General features: G+C 36.2%; 1 protein-coding gene across 2 annotated transcripts in view; it reads left to right on the top strand.

The window, feature by feature from the left end:
- Window positions 1-16899, top strand: part of PTH2R (parathyroid hormone 2 receptor) — an 89255-nt gene that overhangs the window by 41024 nt on the left and 31332 nt on the right. For both annotated transcript variants that reach the window (XM_065525960.2, XM_065525961.2), the window contains exons 8-9: window positions 2099-2159; window positions 13663-13729. In XM_065525960.2, coding sequence (XP_065382032.1) covers window positions 2099-2159; window positions 13663-13729 — 128 coding nt within the window. The remainder of the gene's footprint in view (window positions 1-2098; window positions 2160-13662; window positions 13730-16899) is intronic.

Consider the following 16899-nt stretch of genomic DNA (forward strand, 5'->3'; position numbering starts at 1 on the left):
AAAAATAACTAAACTTTCAGTAAATGCACATATTGGATAACATTTAAATGTATATTAAATTTACTTAATTTAACATTTAAATTTAAAATAACATTTACATGTCAAGTATTTTTGCCTTTATTTCTGTGTTCTAGATTAGGTAACAATGTCATATTAAGACTGGTGATCAAAAACCCTTAAAGGATCCCAAAGTGGTTTTCTGTTCTTTATTCTTCCATGATAGTCTTTATGCTAGTGTTACGCATAAGATTCTCTAAGAAGATGAGAAAAGCCAATTCCATAAAGACATGGTGCCTATGTATGATATTTGTTATAATTATCATCTAAAACATAATGCCAACTCAAGCACCACTAGGAACTATTGTATAGAACAGCATTCGGGAAGTGCCTGATTAGGAGACTATAAAGGAAGCAGAAGATGCAGATATAAGAATGATGAAATGTGAAAATTGATGAAAGACAGGCAGACACTTTTTGAAGATAACTAAGACAGAACAGCTGAGGGATGTATGTCAGGCCATATGGTAGGATCGATGCCAGGCTGTATGGTGGATTTATATCTAAGCATCCTACCAGAAGCCGCTGTCCCCTCCCCATTACACAGTATCACTTTTATTTATTCTTCATAGCACCAACTGAAGTTGCTTTGTTAATTTTGACTGCTTCACCAGAATATAAGTTTTAGAAAACAGGGATATTGTTTATTTGTTCATTATTTTTATGATTTAGAACAATCTTTGATACATAAGTAGACACTTAATAAATGACTAATGGAGAAATGTGATAGATAGATAGATATATAGATAGACAGATAGATAGATAGAATATGCAAACTGAACCTAAGAAATAACCAGAATTAGGTAGATCTATTTTGACAAAAAATTCCTAGAACACAGAATTTGAGCAGATTAAGAAAAGAATACTGTAGAAACAAGAAATAAAATGGGAATACAGAATCATAAAATTCAGTAGAAATATAGTCAGGCTGAACTTAAGTTAGATGGTCACCAAGGAGACCAAAGACATGATTGTGCATATCATTATTTTCATCTTTTTCTGAAAATTTTCTTTTTCTAAGCCTATTTCTTTGTTCACTTTGTTGCTAAGAAAGAATATCTAAAAAATTACAAATGCGTTTTTTAAAGGTAAAGAATTTAAAAGTATGCATGATAAAAAATGTTCTTGGCTAGACCAAAATTTTGTTTTCCCCTTTTGTAAGGTGCTTCCTAGATTCTAAAATGTTTTCCTTATGGTTTCTGTATATCCTTTATTTAAACCTCTTTCATAAAGGCCACATAAGAAAAGTCATCTCTTAAATCTTTCAGTCCCCTACTGCAGTGTTCCATAAAAGTTATGGTTCATGATTTTGCATGTGTGTGATGTCTGAGTTTAAACTACAACGTGAGCTGGACAGTGAACTTTTACTGGGGGGCAAAAGAAGGTTGGTATAATGGATTTGATGTTGCAAGCCCAGAAGGTGTTTAGCACTTATGAAGGACAAATATCTCGATTAGAAGACTGTAAAGGAATGCATGAAAATGCATTCCTTTTAATTAATGCATGAAAATGCTTCTATCTTGTGCCAATATGAACTAAAAGAAGAGACTAAACTGGTTAAAGCTTCCTGATTTTTATAACTTGCCTCTGTAGGCCTTCTACTTTTAGGATGAAAAAGTTCTAAGTTTTTAAAACAACAGCATCCCTCAGCTTCTCAGGAGTCTCTGTTGTTGCTTCAGTCCTTGAGAACATATGATGGTCAGTGTGACAAGAGTCAAAGTCAATGCGCTAACCATTGCCTACTTCCGACCCTAGGAACTTCACTCTTCTCCAAATGGCTTTTCCCTACACCCCTCAAATAAAAATTAGGCCAGTTTTTATCTTCAGACTAGAGGAACAAATAACATTAATATTCTTGATAATTTCTCAAACTGACACAATTGAAAATTAAGTGGACTTTTCTTGTTCACATATCAGAAATTTTCATGTCTATTTTTCTCTCTGAACTGCTAGTAGTATATTCCTATGTATGGTGAATTTGAGGAAAAAAATCCCTTAATCTTAAAATAAATCTAGTCTCTGAATCATTTTCTGATTGCAGGGTTTCCAGCAGCGTTTGTTGCAGCATGGGCTGTGGCACGGGCAACCCTGGCTGATGCGAGGTGAGTGAAAAGGAAGAGGAAAGAGAGAACCTCAGATGTTCTCAAGACTCAGGCTTCCTGCTCAGAATTCACACTCACTACTGTTCTTGATGCCATTGCTCTTTAGGGATGCCACAAAGAAAATTACCTTGATGCAATGGTAGCTTCCAACACATTACCAGCAAGCTGTCTATTCCAGAGGTCATGGAGCAGAAACACTCACAGACTAGATGCAGGTGCCTGACCTCCATAGATTATGAAATAAATTTAAAATGTAGTGTGAGAAGCAAGTGGAAAGAGATGGGTAAGAGAATCCACTTAGGATTTAGTGCAAGCAGGTTGAAGAACCACACTACCTGATTCCTAGGATAGGCAGCATTCATACTTCCTCTCTCTCTGCCACATCAGCTTTCCCTGCGGATGGTGTGGTTATGAGGACCAGGGATAAGGTGGCAGGAAGGGGAACTACAGACAGAATCTGGTGCCCTGGGCCAGTGGCACATATTTACTCCCTCATAGAGATGGAGGGGCAAGTACACTGGCCATAGTGGTAGCTTCCGAATTAGCCTGTAGAGAAGTTCTGGGTTTTATTTATGGCCCTTGGGAAAAGGACACGTGGGAAGGAGTTCCATCAGTTACTGGCTGATGATGCTCTCAAAAATATTAAGAACTTCCTGTGTATCAGGGATTATTCATGGCTCTTGTTTATTTAGTATATCATGAATGTTTAGAGCCCAGTTGCCTCATGTGTCTTTAGTACCTGTGTTTAACACACATGTGGTCTACTAACTCATCTCTTATCTATATTTAATGCAAACTGTGGGTTCATCCTTCCCATTTGTTCTCATATCTTCTGTAGCAGAATTAAATATTTTAAAATAATAAACATACATTAGAAGTGGAATTTATCTCTAACTGTGAGCCGTTAAGTTCTTCCAGGTAGCATCGGGCTAAGTTAATGTATCATTTTAAAGTACAGGACAACAATGCTGTAAATCATTTAAAATGTATCATTTTTAAGGATTCATTTTAATGTATCATGGTACACCTAATACATTTAAAGAACCATTTAAGTATAAAGGGTACATTTGCATTAAATAGTAAAGAATCCTTTCTTTACATTTTGACAGACCTGAGTTCAAATCTTAATTTAACTGCTTTGCTAGGTTTGGGACCAAGGGACCCAAAACACATGATCTCTTTGTGTATCAGTTTCTCATGTATAAAGCGGAGATAATAATGTACAAATTGCATTAATACATTATTGTGAACACTTAGCGTAGTACCTGGCACTCGATGGGAGTGTGCTGAGAAGGAGCTCAGGTACAATTGTCTTATAGGCTTGTTCTGCTACTTCTTGGTTCTGGAACAGCAGATGTACAACCTAACCTCTCTGAGCCTCAGTTTTCTCAGCTGTCAAATGCAGTTAAAATGATACTACTGTCTACAGAGTTGTTGTTAGAATAAATGAGATAATGTGTGTTAAATACCTAATGCATTTTTGTATATTGTTATTTCATTAGAAAGCCAAACTCATCCTTCTGTTAATCCTAGCTTATAATATTTTGATTTTTATCCTGTCAAGTCGATGGAACCCTGCTTCTGCTGAAGCTAGAGCTTACAAATTAGGCTGCAGAAAAGATGAGGGGTGGAGGCCTTATAGACCCTCATAGGCCAGATTAGGATGTTTGGTCTTTGTTCAGTGATAATGACAGCAAATTTGCATTTTGTAAAGATAATTACCAGAACATAGGGTAATAGTACCCGATGTTGGAAGAAAGTAATAATGAAAACAGTTGCTGGCATTTCTGAGTGCTGACCACTTTCCAAGTACTTCATAATTCTGCAAATACTAAGTAAATTAAAACTCATTATCAACTCTATGAAACTGAGGTCAGAGAAGTTGTGCCCAAGGTTGCACAGCCATGAATGATAGAGAAGGACTTTGATCTCAGACATTTAGGCTCTCGAGGCATTCAGAAAATACTTACAGGCAGATAAGATGTTTCTATTGAGATAAGTGGAATTTTTATTATATGTGGAGGAGTAGAGTTGAAGAGGGATTCTTTTTATAATATCACTGAAAGCTTCTCACTCTTCAGTTGATTTAACACGTCTGGTAATCAAGAGTGCACAGTGGAAAATGTCCAGAGTACACTAGACAGTTTTTCTCTTATCTTCACTATGTCTAGACTTTTGTCTTTTTACCTCAGAGAGGTAAAACTTCTAGTTCTTTCTGTTCTGTAAATCAGAAATAGGTTACCACCTACCATGGATTTTTCAACAATTCCCACTTTTTGTTGACATATGAGCTCATGCCTGTGTATTTGTATTGCATGTATACATGCAGTGTTGTCTCCTGGCATATGTTTTTCTCATTCACATGATAAAATTAAACATATCTGCATGTCACGTATTAAATGATAAAATTAAATATATCTGCATTTCATGGTGAAAACCATAACTACAAATGTTCTACCTTGTTAGTGTGTTTGAAATCTACTATTCTACCATATAAATCTTCCTTATCATATTCCTGCAGCATTTAGTATACATATTATGTAACTATTCCTTTCTTATCTACCACCTTATTTCTCTTAATGTGCAAGTGTAACTGCCTAATTTTTCCAACAAACCATGAATTCCAAATGGGCATAAGTGAAATTCCCTGTTTTACAGTAGATAACTCTTCAATGCATGCTGATCAATTCTTCTAGATTCGGCTGACCATTTTTTCTCTCTTTGCTCAGTATCTATTAAGCAATGATAAAGTTTGAGTTAATGCAAGTTGTGAGTTATAAGGAGATGTGGTTTTTCTTCCGTTCAGGACTTGCAGCAGTTATTCTCAGCCTCAGTCTTCCATCTGTAAGATGAGAATAATATTCTTGGCCATGACTAATGCTGTGAGTTAGCAGGGGACAGATCTGAGAATTAGATGAGAGGCCATTATGAAAGGGCTTTGTAAACTCCAGATTTTAGACAAACCATAAATGTTACCTTCATTGTGGGTAAAGAACTAGTAACTTTTAAGGCCCAATCATCATATATAAATAGAAAAAATCTTGACCGCCCATCTCCTATCATTCCTTATAAGTGTCTGATAGCTTGTAAGTCGCCCTTTGATTCTGTCTGACTCAAGTGCCTTCCATGGCCGACTGCAGGGAGGCTGCCTGGTAAAGGCTTTCAGTTGTCTCAAATGGACTTTGACCAGAGTCCCCCAGTTGTCTGTGTTTCTCTTGAGGGGCTATATGATGAATGAATATGAAAACATTCATTTTTGGGGTATGATTTCTATTTTAAATAATGATGAGTCAAAGAAAGAAAAGGAAAAAGTAGAAAAGCATCCGGGTACCTGCGCTTTGCTCTCATGGTCAAGCTTATTGCTATGGACTGAATTATGTCTCCCAAAATTCACATGTTAAAGCCTTAACCCCCAACGTGACTGTATTTGGAGATAGGGTCTATAAGGACCTAATTAGGGTTAAGGAGGTCATGAGAGTGGGGCCCTGATATGAAAGGATTAGTGACCTTATAAGAAGAGATGCCAGAGAGGCTGGCTCTCCCTCTCTCTCTGTGCACACAAAGAAGAGGTCATGTGAGCACACAGTGAGATGGAGGCTACTTACAAGCCAAGAAGAGAGGTCTCACCAGAAATGGACCATGCTGGCACCCTGATCTTGAACTTATAGTCTCCAGACCGAGAAAATAAATGTCTGTTGTTTAAGCCACTCAGCCTGTGGTATTTTGCTATGGCACCAGCCTGTGGTATTTTGCTATCACATGTCAAGTAGATTAACACACTTATGATAAAGAAAAGGTAATTTAAAGAGAGGCAGTTTTAAACTATATATGCAGTAATGCCAAGAATTCTTTCATGTTAATAGAGAACAATTTAATATCCATAGATTGTGTACGCTTTGTGATAGCACTTCCCTTTTTGTTATCTCCTGGGAACTTTTCTTTATTTAAGCCAATATATTGTTTTGAGTTACTAGATATTTCCTTCAGGAATTATTTTGTCTGCTATACACTGAAAAAAAAGTCACATGCTGTGAATACCTAAACTCTATAAAGAACCTGTCACTCATTGTTCCTGAAAATTGGAACCGTACAGAGTCATTGTCTTTAGGTGTAGCCTTCCTCCTACTTGCTTCAAAGCTCCCCATTGATCAGCTTCCCTCAGTTCTAAAACTTGTTGGCTTTGGACTTTTCCTTGCTTTGATCCCTTTATGCTATTTGAATTTGTTAACAATTGAGGGTTGATGTTCTCTACGTTGACATCATTATTGCTATATATACACAGTGAGATTGGAAATCGCAAAGAAAACTTGCAACGGCTGCTATTTGATTTACATGGGAGGGAAGTGGCATCAGTAAAGAGGTACTAATTATTGCTATCATGATCATATTCTGAGATGTGTAACTGTATGACCTAGATTCAGAATTTTAGAGATGACAGGACTGAAGGCATTTTCTGGTTCAATCTTCCCGTATTAGGGATAAGTAAAATGTGATCCAGAGACATCAGGACATATTCTCAAAGCCTACAGCTAGACTGAAGCAGAATTTTGACTCATTCATTCAATTAGTTATATCATGTGACCACCGTGCAAAATATTTCACTTTCTTCCTAACTTACTCAGAATAAAATCTTGAATTTTACAGTGCCCAAATCTGGGATAATTGGATGAAGGGTCATTTTATATTTAATTTTGCCTATAAACATAAGCTATATTACTACTTAACTGAGAAGATTTCAAAATTGCCTGATTCAACTTCACATAAAATTCAGCTTTTCTATAGATGAAGTTTTTGTGGATTTTCTTGTGTGTTATCTGACCTATATAGTGCCATGTGACAACATTCGCGGGAGAGAACAGAAGTTAAATATCTTCAAAGGATGGATGGGGTTCATATTCATGTCTTACATTTGAGACTCACTGTTTTCTTTCTTTTTTTTTTTTTTAATAAAACTAATAAATCAATTTATTTATTTATTTTATTTATTTTATTTTTTTTAAAATTTATTTATTATTATTATACTTTAAGTTGTAGGGTACATGTGCATAACGTGCAGGTTTGTTACATATGTATACTTGTGCCATGTTGGTGTGCTGCACCCATCAAGTCGTCATTTACATCAGGTATAACTCCCAATTCAATCCCTCCCCCCTCCCCCCTCCCCATGATAGGCCCCGGTGTGTGATGTTCCCCTTCCTGAGTCCAAGTGATCTCATTGTTCAGTTCCCACCTATGAGTGAGAAAATGCGGTGTTTGGTTTTCTGTTCTTGTGATAGTTTGCTAAGAATGATGGTTTCCAGCTGCATCCATGTCCCTACAAAGGACACAAACTCATCCTTTTTGATGGCTGCATAGTATTCCATGGTGTATATGTGCCACATTTTCTTAATCCAATCTGTCACTGATGGACATTTGGGTTGATTCCAAGTCTTTGCTGTTGTGAATAGTGCTGCAATAAACATACGTGTGCATGTGTCTTTATAGCAGCATAATTTATAATCCTTTGGGTATATACCCAGTAATGAGATGGCTGGGTCATATGGTACATCTAGTTCTAGATCCTTGAGGAATCGCCATACTGTTTTCCATAATGGTTGAACTAGTTTACAATCCCACCAACAGTGTAAAAGTGTTCCTATTTCTCCACATCCTCTCCAGCACCTGTTGTTTCCTGACTTTTTAATGATCGCCATTCTAACTGGTGTGAGATGGTATCTCATTGTGGTTTTGATTTGCATTTCTCTGATGGCCAGGGATGATGAGCATTTTTTCATGTGTCTGTTGGCTGTATGAATGTCTTCTTTTGAGAAATGTCTGTTCATATCCTTTGCCCACTTTTTGATGGGGTTGTTTGTTTTTTTCTTGTAAATTTATTTGAGTTCTTTGTAGGTTCTGGATATTAGCCCTTTGTCAGATGAGTAGATTGCAAAAATTTTCTCCCATTCTGTAGGTTGCCTGTTCACTCTGATGGTAGTTTCTTTTGCTGTGCAGAAGCTCTTTAGTTTAATGAGATCCCATTTGTCAATTTTGGCTTTTGCTGCCGTTGCTTTTGGTGTTTTAGACATGAAGTCTTTGCCCATGCCTATGTCCTGAATGGTACTACCTAGGTTTTCCTCTAGGATTTTTATGGTATTAGGTCTAACATTTAAGTCTCTAATCCATCTTGAATTAATTTTCGTATAAGGAGTAAGGAAAGGATCCAGTTTCAGCTTTCTACTTATGGCTAGCCAATTTTCCCAGCACCATTTATTAAATAAGGAATCCTTTCCCCATTTCTTGTTTTTGTCAGGTTTGTCAAAGATCAGATGGCTGTAGATGTGTGGTATTATTTCTGAGGACTCTGTTCTGTTCTACTGGTCTATATCTCTGTTTTGGTACCAGTACCATGCTGTTTTGGTTACTGTAGCCTTGTAGTATAGTTTGAAGTCAGGTAGCGTGATGCCTCCAGCTTTGTTCTTTTGACTTAGGATTGTCTTGGAGATGCGGGCTCTTTTTTGGTTCCATATGAACTTTAAAGCAGTTTTTTCCAATTCTGTGAAGAAACTCATTGGTAGCTTGATGGGGATGGCATTGAATCTATAAATAACCTTGGGCAGTATGGCCATTTTCACGATATTGATTCTTCCTATCCATGAGCATGGTATGTTCTTCCATTTGTTTGTGTCCTCTTTTATTTCACTGAGCAGTGGTTTGTAGTTCTCCTTGAAGAGGTCCTTTACATCCCTTGTAAGTTGGATTCCTAGGTATTTTATTCTCTTTGAAGCAATTGTGAATGGAAGTTCATTCCTGATTTGGCTCTCTGTTTGTCTGTTACTGGTGTATAAGAATACTTGTGATTTTTGCACATTAATTTTGTATCCTGAGACTTTGCTGAAGTTGCTTATCAGCTTAAGGAGATTTTGGGCTGAGACAATGGGGTTTTCTAAATATACAATCATGTCATCTGCAAACAGGGACAATTTGACTTCTTCTTTTCCTAACTGAATACCCTTGATTTCTTTCTCTTGCCTGATTGCCCTAGCCAGAACTTCCAGCACTATGTTGAATAGGAGTGGTGAGAGAGGGCATCCCTGTGGGCTTCATCCCTGGGATGCAAGGCTTGTTCAACATTCGCAAATCAATAAACATAATCCAGCATATAAACAGAACCAAAGACAAGAACCACATGATTATCTCAATAGATGCAGAAAAGGCTTTTGACAAAATTCAACAGCCCTTCATGCTAAAAACGCTCAATAAATTCGGTATTGATGGAACGTACCTCAAAATAATAAGAGCTATTTATGACAAACCCACAGCCAATATCATACTGAATGGGCAAAAACTGGAAAAATTCCCTTTGAAAACTGGCACAAGACAGAGACTCACTGTTTTCTAATCTGGCCTTTCAAAGTGAAACCTCTGATTTTCTCTGCATCTTGGCCATTTAGAGAGAAGCATATCAGACCCAGTTTTAAATGATACCTTAAACTCTATTGATATACAAAAGAAGTCTCTTTCAGATCTAAAATTCTATTAGGTGTTATTTGGGCTGGGCATGGTGGCTCATGCCTGTAATCCCAGTGCTTTGGGAGGCCAAAGCGGGCTGATCTCTTGAGGCCAGGGGTTCAAGACCAGCATGGCCAACATGGTAAAACTCCATCTCTACTAAAAATGAAAAAAAAAAAAAATTAGCTGGGCGTGGTGGTGCATGCCTGTAATTCCAAATACTTGGGAGGTTGAGGCAGGAGAATTGCTTGAACTGGGGAAGCAGAGGCTACAGTGAGGCGAGATCATGCCACTGTACTCCAGCCTGGGCGCCAGAGGGAGACTCTGTCTTTAAAAAAAAAAAAAAAAGAAGAGTGTTATTTTACTAAGGTCAGCTAAGATAATCAAGTAGGTTGGGCAAATTAAATTAAACAGTGAGCAATTTTGTTCTCTTTCTTTTTACTTACAAAAGCAAAAACACCTTACAAGATAATCTTATTATCTTCTCTCTGCTTCATTCAAAGGAGATAAGAGATGCCAGTGAGAGGAGAAACCCATAACTTCTTTACTTCTTTGCTATATTTTTGTTTCACCATCCAGCAGCAAAGGTGGGGGCTGCAAAGGACCAAGAAGCCGTCTGACATTTCTAGAACATCTGCACAGGCTTTTGGGGTCAGCTTCTCTCGCTTCTTCTACTCTTACTGATTGTATAAGTTGTGGAGAGAAGGTAGTACTCAGCCAATTCAATTCTTTGGATCCCTTGGGAAGAACAACCCACCTGTTTTCAACCCTGACTGTAGGAAGTCCTACTTTCTAGTCAGACCTTTGTATCTCTTGCTTCACCATCCAGAACTGCATTTCCTAGAAGGTTAAAGTTTATCATTAAAATTTTGAACAGAGAGTAGTTTCTGGGACATGTTAACAAAGACAATGTGAGTGGGAGCATTGAAGAATTAACTAAAAACAAGCATTAATAGCATTTTCTTTAAAAGGTTTGAAATCTCAGCTTCCTGTCTTACATCACAGGGCAAATTTGAAACTTTGACACTGAAAAGCATCAAAGAGAAGTGTTTTATGTTTTTAGAGGTAGCTGGTTTTGACCTACTTCCAAATGCAAGCATTTTATAGAGCCTGAATTGCATAATTGAATCCCAATGTGTTAGGAGACACCATGATGAAATGCCATTAAAGCAAAGAAAGAGGACTGTGAAGATATTACCAAATGTCAAAAACTGAAAAGAAAATTTATGGAATCTGAAAGCCTTGTAGCTTAGATCTTGGCTAAGTGAATCAATGTTCAATTTACAGTCACATGATATATGCCACCTTCCTTATGGTCGAAAGCTTTTTTAGAGCAGTGTGATTCTGCATAACTCAGTAACATTGTCTTTTATCTTTCTTGTCTGGTTAAATAATGTGAAAAACAGATGCATGTAAATAATGCCAGAAAATGTTCAATAATATGCAAGTGTAACATTTTTGTTCTTAAATTTCCATGTTATTCGAACTTCAGGTCCATTGAATATGCGCATTTCAGTTGGGCTGAACCAGAATTACATTTTAGTGTAGGGTTCCGGTTGATTTGCCTGTGGTATGTTCTCCCAGTGGAGTGTGGAGCTACTGAGCTCAATTGGTACAGATATACAAAGAAATAAAAAATACAGTTGTAAAAGGAAAAAGCAAATTGCAGAATAGTGCATACATGACATTTTTGTATGATAGAGGAAAGTAAGAATATAACCTTTGTATTTGTTTGCATAGGCATGAAGAAGCATTGGAAGCATATACAATAAAGTAATAGAAGATGTTACCTGTAAGGAGGCAGACAGGAATGTGGGGAGGATTGAGACATCTCAATGGCTGTCTTTTTATATAGTTTGACTTTAAAAATGAGAACATATTGCCTATATGTAAAAGTTAAACTTTAAAAAAATGTAGTTCTTAGTGTGTATTGAAAATGTCTTACCCTTAAGGAATAGTCAAAATGGTATTTTATTATCTATAACTTGCTCATTAAGAAAAAAGTAACTTCGTTATGTTTATTATCTAGAATTTAAAAATTATCATTGTATCCCACAAATTTCTTTTTTTTATTTATCATTGCCACAATCAATACTGGGTTTTGTGAAAAGAGAAAGAAACTTAAGAGTTTTATTTATGTGTCTTTAGTTTAAAAAGACTGTTTGAAGTGCTATATTAAAGTGCCAAGTGGTGCTAGTTTCTTATCATTTCTGTGCTATTTATTCTAGTGTAAGATCTTTACTAGTACAAACCAGATTGGGAGATTGGGTGAGCATGAGTAAAACTTAATTTGAATTCAGCTGATGTCAATTCAATCCAATAGATATTTATTGACTACCTACATACTGTTCTAGGACTTGCAATACATCAGAACACGAAAACAACAGTGATCTCTGCCCATGTAGAGCTTAAACTCAAGTTAGGGTGGAAGGGAAGCACCAAATATAAAAAATAGGCAAATTATATAATTTTTAAATTAAATACTGTTAAACATAAAAATTAAGATAAGGTCATGGATCTTATACAAATAGAAAATGAACACATGTCAAAGATTTTTTTTTAACTTTTATTTTAGTTTTGGGGGTACATGTGAAGGTTTGTTCCATAAATAAACATGTGTCACAGAGGTTTGTTGTACATAATATTATATCACCCAGGTATTAAGCCCAGTACCCAATAGTTATCTTTTCTGCTCTTCCCCCTCCTCCTACCTCCCTCATCAAGAAGACCCCAGTGTCTGTTGTTTCCTTCTTTGTCTTCACAAATTCTTATCATTTAGCTTCCACTTACAAGTTAGAACATGTGGTACTTGGTTTTCTGTTCCTGTGTTAGTTTGCTGAGGATGATAGCCTCCAGCTCCATCCACGTTCCTGCAAAAGACATGATCCTGTTTTTTTTTTTGTGGATGTGTAATATTCCATGGTATACATGTACCACATTTTCTTTATCCAGTCTGTCACTGATGGGCATTGAGATTGATTCCATGTCTTTGCTATTGTGAACAGTACTGCAATGAACATTTGCAAACATGTGTCTTTATGGTAGAATGCTTTATATTCCTCTGCGTATATGCCCAGTAATGGGATTGCTGGGTTGAATGGTAGCTCTTCTTTTAGCTCTTTGAGGAATCACCATACTGCTTTCCACAGTGGTTGAACTAATTTACGCTCGCACCAACAGTGTATAAGGGTTCCCTTTCTCCATAACCTCGCCAGCATGTGTTATTTCTTGACTTTTTGATAATAGCCGTTCTAACTTGTGTGAGATGATATCTCACTGTGGGTTTGAGTTGCATTTCTCTAGATACTTTAACCTCATTAATTAATGAGAGAAATACCAAGATGTTATGGTTGGTTCAAAGGAGAAATCTAAAGAATCACATTTACATTCAGTACAATAAATACCAAAATTTATAAACAAATGCAAAAACTACTCAATATTTTCAGGATACTAATCAATTACATTCCACTGAACATCACAGCTAATTTTCATTTCTATGGACAAGAATAATTTGCATTAATTCTCTATTGCATTACTATGGATAAGAATAACTTGCATTATTGTAAGGATTCTACAATTTATGAAGTAAAATAGAATTGCTGTAATGTCTGAGAGAGAGAACTTTCTCTATCAATGAATTTAAATTATTATGGCTTATTCCAATAATAGTAAAAGTGAAGTATGAATTGTATGACATTTAGAAGACTATTACTTTTTGTGGCTCTGGAAACATGGTTTTTAACTCTTGTCACAATAAAAGTAATTCACTAATATTTATAATTCTCTACTCATCTTCAAGGGGTAGCTAATAATGTGAAAATCAATACCTGCCACATGTTTTTTCCCCCGCCCTGACTGGCTTGGGTGTTTTAAGATAAGATTTCTTAAACTATTTGTTTCTTAATTGGAAGTGTGGGGCTGGAGTTTTTGGTAAAACTTAAAATTCTACTTAATTCTTACTACCCATTTGCTTTGCCAATTTATTCATGACAATTTTTTTTTTTCAATGTTGCAGGTGCTGGGAACTTAGTGCTGGAGACATCAAGTGGATTTATCAAGCACCAATCTTAGCAGCTATTGGGGTAAGTTTAAAAGTTTGTATAGTTAAAAAAAAGATGGATAATTAACCTGCTGCTAAAACCCAGAGAAAGTGTGTCTGTCACTGCGTTCTACAATAGATTTGAGAAACTCACATGTACAGCAATATCTGTTGGGAGAGTCTGGGACAGAGATCAGACCCTTATTGTGACTGACACTGAGACCCATGAAAGCCTTCCTTTAAGCAGCTAGCACTTGGGTCAATTCTGAGACTTCAAAATATCTATGAGCATTTATATGTTTAGGGAGTTGGAAGGCCCTACGTCTCCTTTTCACCCATTATATTATTTTACCACTTTAACATTCTGACCACCTGGTAGTAGGTCAGTGTGGCAGGGAGGGAAAGATGGAATAGCAGGAAAGCAGAGAAATTACTGAGACAGAAGAATGGTAATATGATGTATAAAGTATTCCCTAAAGCTTTTATTTGGCATACTTCCCCCAAGGAGTTAAGTGCATCCTATACCAGGAAATAGCTCACATAATTCTATCTAACAGATATTAGATAGAAAATTAGAATTGAAAGTAATGGCAAAAAACACAATTACTTTTTCACTAACCTGATAGTAGGGAGAGAGACCACAATGCATTTTGCACTGAACCTTGTCTGCCTGTATTTCCAATGCACATTGCATCTGTGTTGCAAAGGAAAACAAAATCACACACTTCTTTGCATCTAATAAAACTTATCAAAATGTTTACTCTTGATCTTCTTTGAAGACTTTAAGGTGTCAGTTTCTTTTGGTTTGTGAAAGAAATTATACCACCTTGTGTTCATGTATGTGATACATATTACAAGCATTTTTAAAAAACAATTACTATCCTGATAATAAATGTTAAAGTAGAAAACAATATAGCAACCTGATTATTAACTAATTTTGATGTTTTTCTTTGTTTCCCAGTTTCCTATTCCTCTTTTTTCTTTTGGACAATGTGTCACCCACTTTGTCAGAAGGGCAGCTATTAATGTAGTTGAGGTATTGTAGCCTCATCCAAAGAATCAGATAAAAGCTTATTTACCTCATAGGAAAAATGCGTAAAGAAAATAGGAGAGATCAAAAGGAATCTTCAGTTTAGAAGTCCATTGAAATAAATGTTTAGAGAGGGAAATAAAATACAGAACACTTTTAGAGAAGCTATTTTGTATCCTTGCTAAACCATCCTATTAACAAATTGGTCCCAATTCCATATATCCTAGGAGAAGCTCAAAAATGGATTATGGATGAATGAATGGCTTGAATTACAAACACCTGTAATTTTAACTTTTTATGTAAATGAAATGCTGCTATATTAATCCACTGATAAACAATCCTAGATCTGTAACTATATCCCTGAGAGACATCAGTGAACTTAAAGATAAAAATTAACTGCTCAGATTTCCCTTTCATTCATTGGTATTTAATCCTTATTTATACTTTCAAGGCTTTTATTTTCCTCCTTTCTAGTTCATCTTCTGTGTGTTTGCTTCTCCATATCTTACCTTTTTAAGGGAACAATCTATATCTTATTATTTTTTCTTTGCCTTCAGTGTCTTGTACTGAGACTTACCAATAAGAGTTAATGAATGCTCTCAAATTTACCTACATTTTAATATAATGATTATATAATGATTAAGTTTGATTTTACATTTGATGAAAATGAAGGACCTATTGAATTCCAGGAGATCCTTGTAAAATTACCAGGAACTGAAGCAAAGGACGGTGGAGAAAAGGAAATCTTAGGGCATTTTCCATGAAAATGACTGATTTTTATCCAAAGCTTTATAGTTTGTTTACAGATCTAAGTCACTCACATCATCAACATGGATGAAAAATTTATTTTCTGAGGTTTGTAACTTGTAATGTGAAACAGTAAAGCTAGGTGATTAAAGGGTTTCTGAAGATTCGCCTTTGGAGGAGAAATAGAAGTGATGGCACACTCAGTAAACTTTGAAGAAAATTAGTGTGGAAGGCCATTTTCCTCTTCTTGAGTTAAAATTATGACAGTTCTAAGCTAAGAATTCTGAAGTACTTTTCCTATATTATGAAGTTCATTTAATCTCAAAAATCACAGCTGATACTCAAGAATATCTTTCTGTTCACTAAGAGTTACCTTTTTGTTTCATTATTATAATTTAGTGTTATCATAATTCCCTTGAAGGTTCTTAACTTACTCACAATCTACTAGTGTATCTGAAAGTTTTCATAAAATGTCAAGAATTGGATTTGAAATAAATAATTTACTTATTTTAATCAATAATTTAGAGAAGGCTGAGTTATGAAAGAGAAAAACTAAAAAAGCAAGTGGAAAACTAAAGGAAAGAAAAAACAGAATTATAAAGAAAAACTCCAAGGTATAGTTTTCAATTCAAAAGAGGGGAATACCTCAAGAGACAAGAAGATACACCTCAAGAATACAGAGTTCCTAGGAGAGAGATTTGGTCCTCCTGGGAATAAGAATATGGAAGGCCTGTGTGGATAATTCTGTGATGTATAACACCAGGTAGTTAGATTGCCAGTGGCACTGGTTCAGAGCATCAGCTTGAAGCCTACACAGAAATCCTGGAAATCCAGGAGTTTGGATTCTACATAGTGAACCCAAGTTGATATGTTTTAAAACCTGGATTCCAAGGACAGTGATTATTTCACTTAGAATGCCAAAGACTAGAGCTCTGTAAGCATGATTGACATTCGGGAAAAAGAATAATTTAATATCTGCATTGGAAGTAAATAATAAACACAAAATCTTGAGCTAAGGTGGTAGTGATTAATGGGGGAAATGTATTCACTGCAGGCTGGCAAGTGGTACGAGAGCATTCCAATGGCCTGTGCCAAGGTTGAGTGTGGGTGTGGAATAATATCAGGAGCTGAGGCTGCAAAGGAGGCCGGGCCAGACCCTGAAGGGGCTTCTAAGCCTCACTAAAGAATTGACACCTAATCCTGCAAGGGGTGACAACCAAAGGTTTAGACATTGGAAAGTGAAGGAATCAGGTTTTTCATTTGGAAAGATCTCAGGGCTTCATTGAAGCTGGCAGTGGGGAAACCACTGTGGGTGTCTGCTGGGTGGGGGTTTAAGCCACAGTGATGTGAAGTGGAAAGGACATAGGTCTGAGAGAGTTAGGGCGTGGAGTTCTGAGCACTGTCCCTTCACACTTGGCATACACATTTTCCTCATT

This window comes from Macaca fascicularis, chromosome 12, assembly GCF_037993035.2.
Source record: "Macaca fascicularis isolate 582-1 chromosome 12, T2T-MFA8v1.1".
Lineage (NCBI taxonomy): Eukaryota > Metazoa > Chordata > Mammalia > Primates > Cercopithecidae > Macaca > Macaca fascicularis.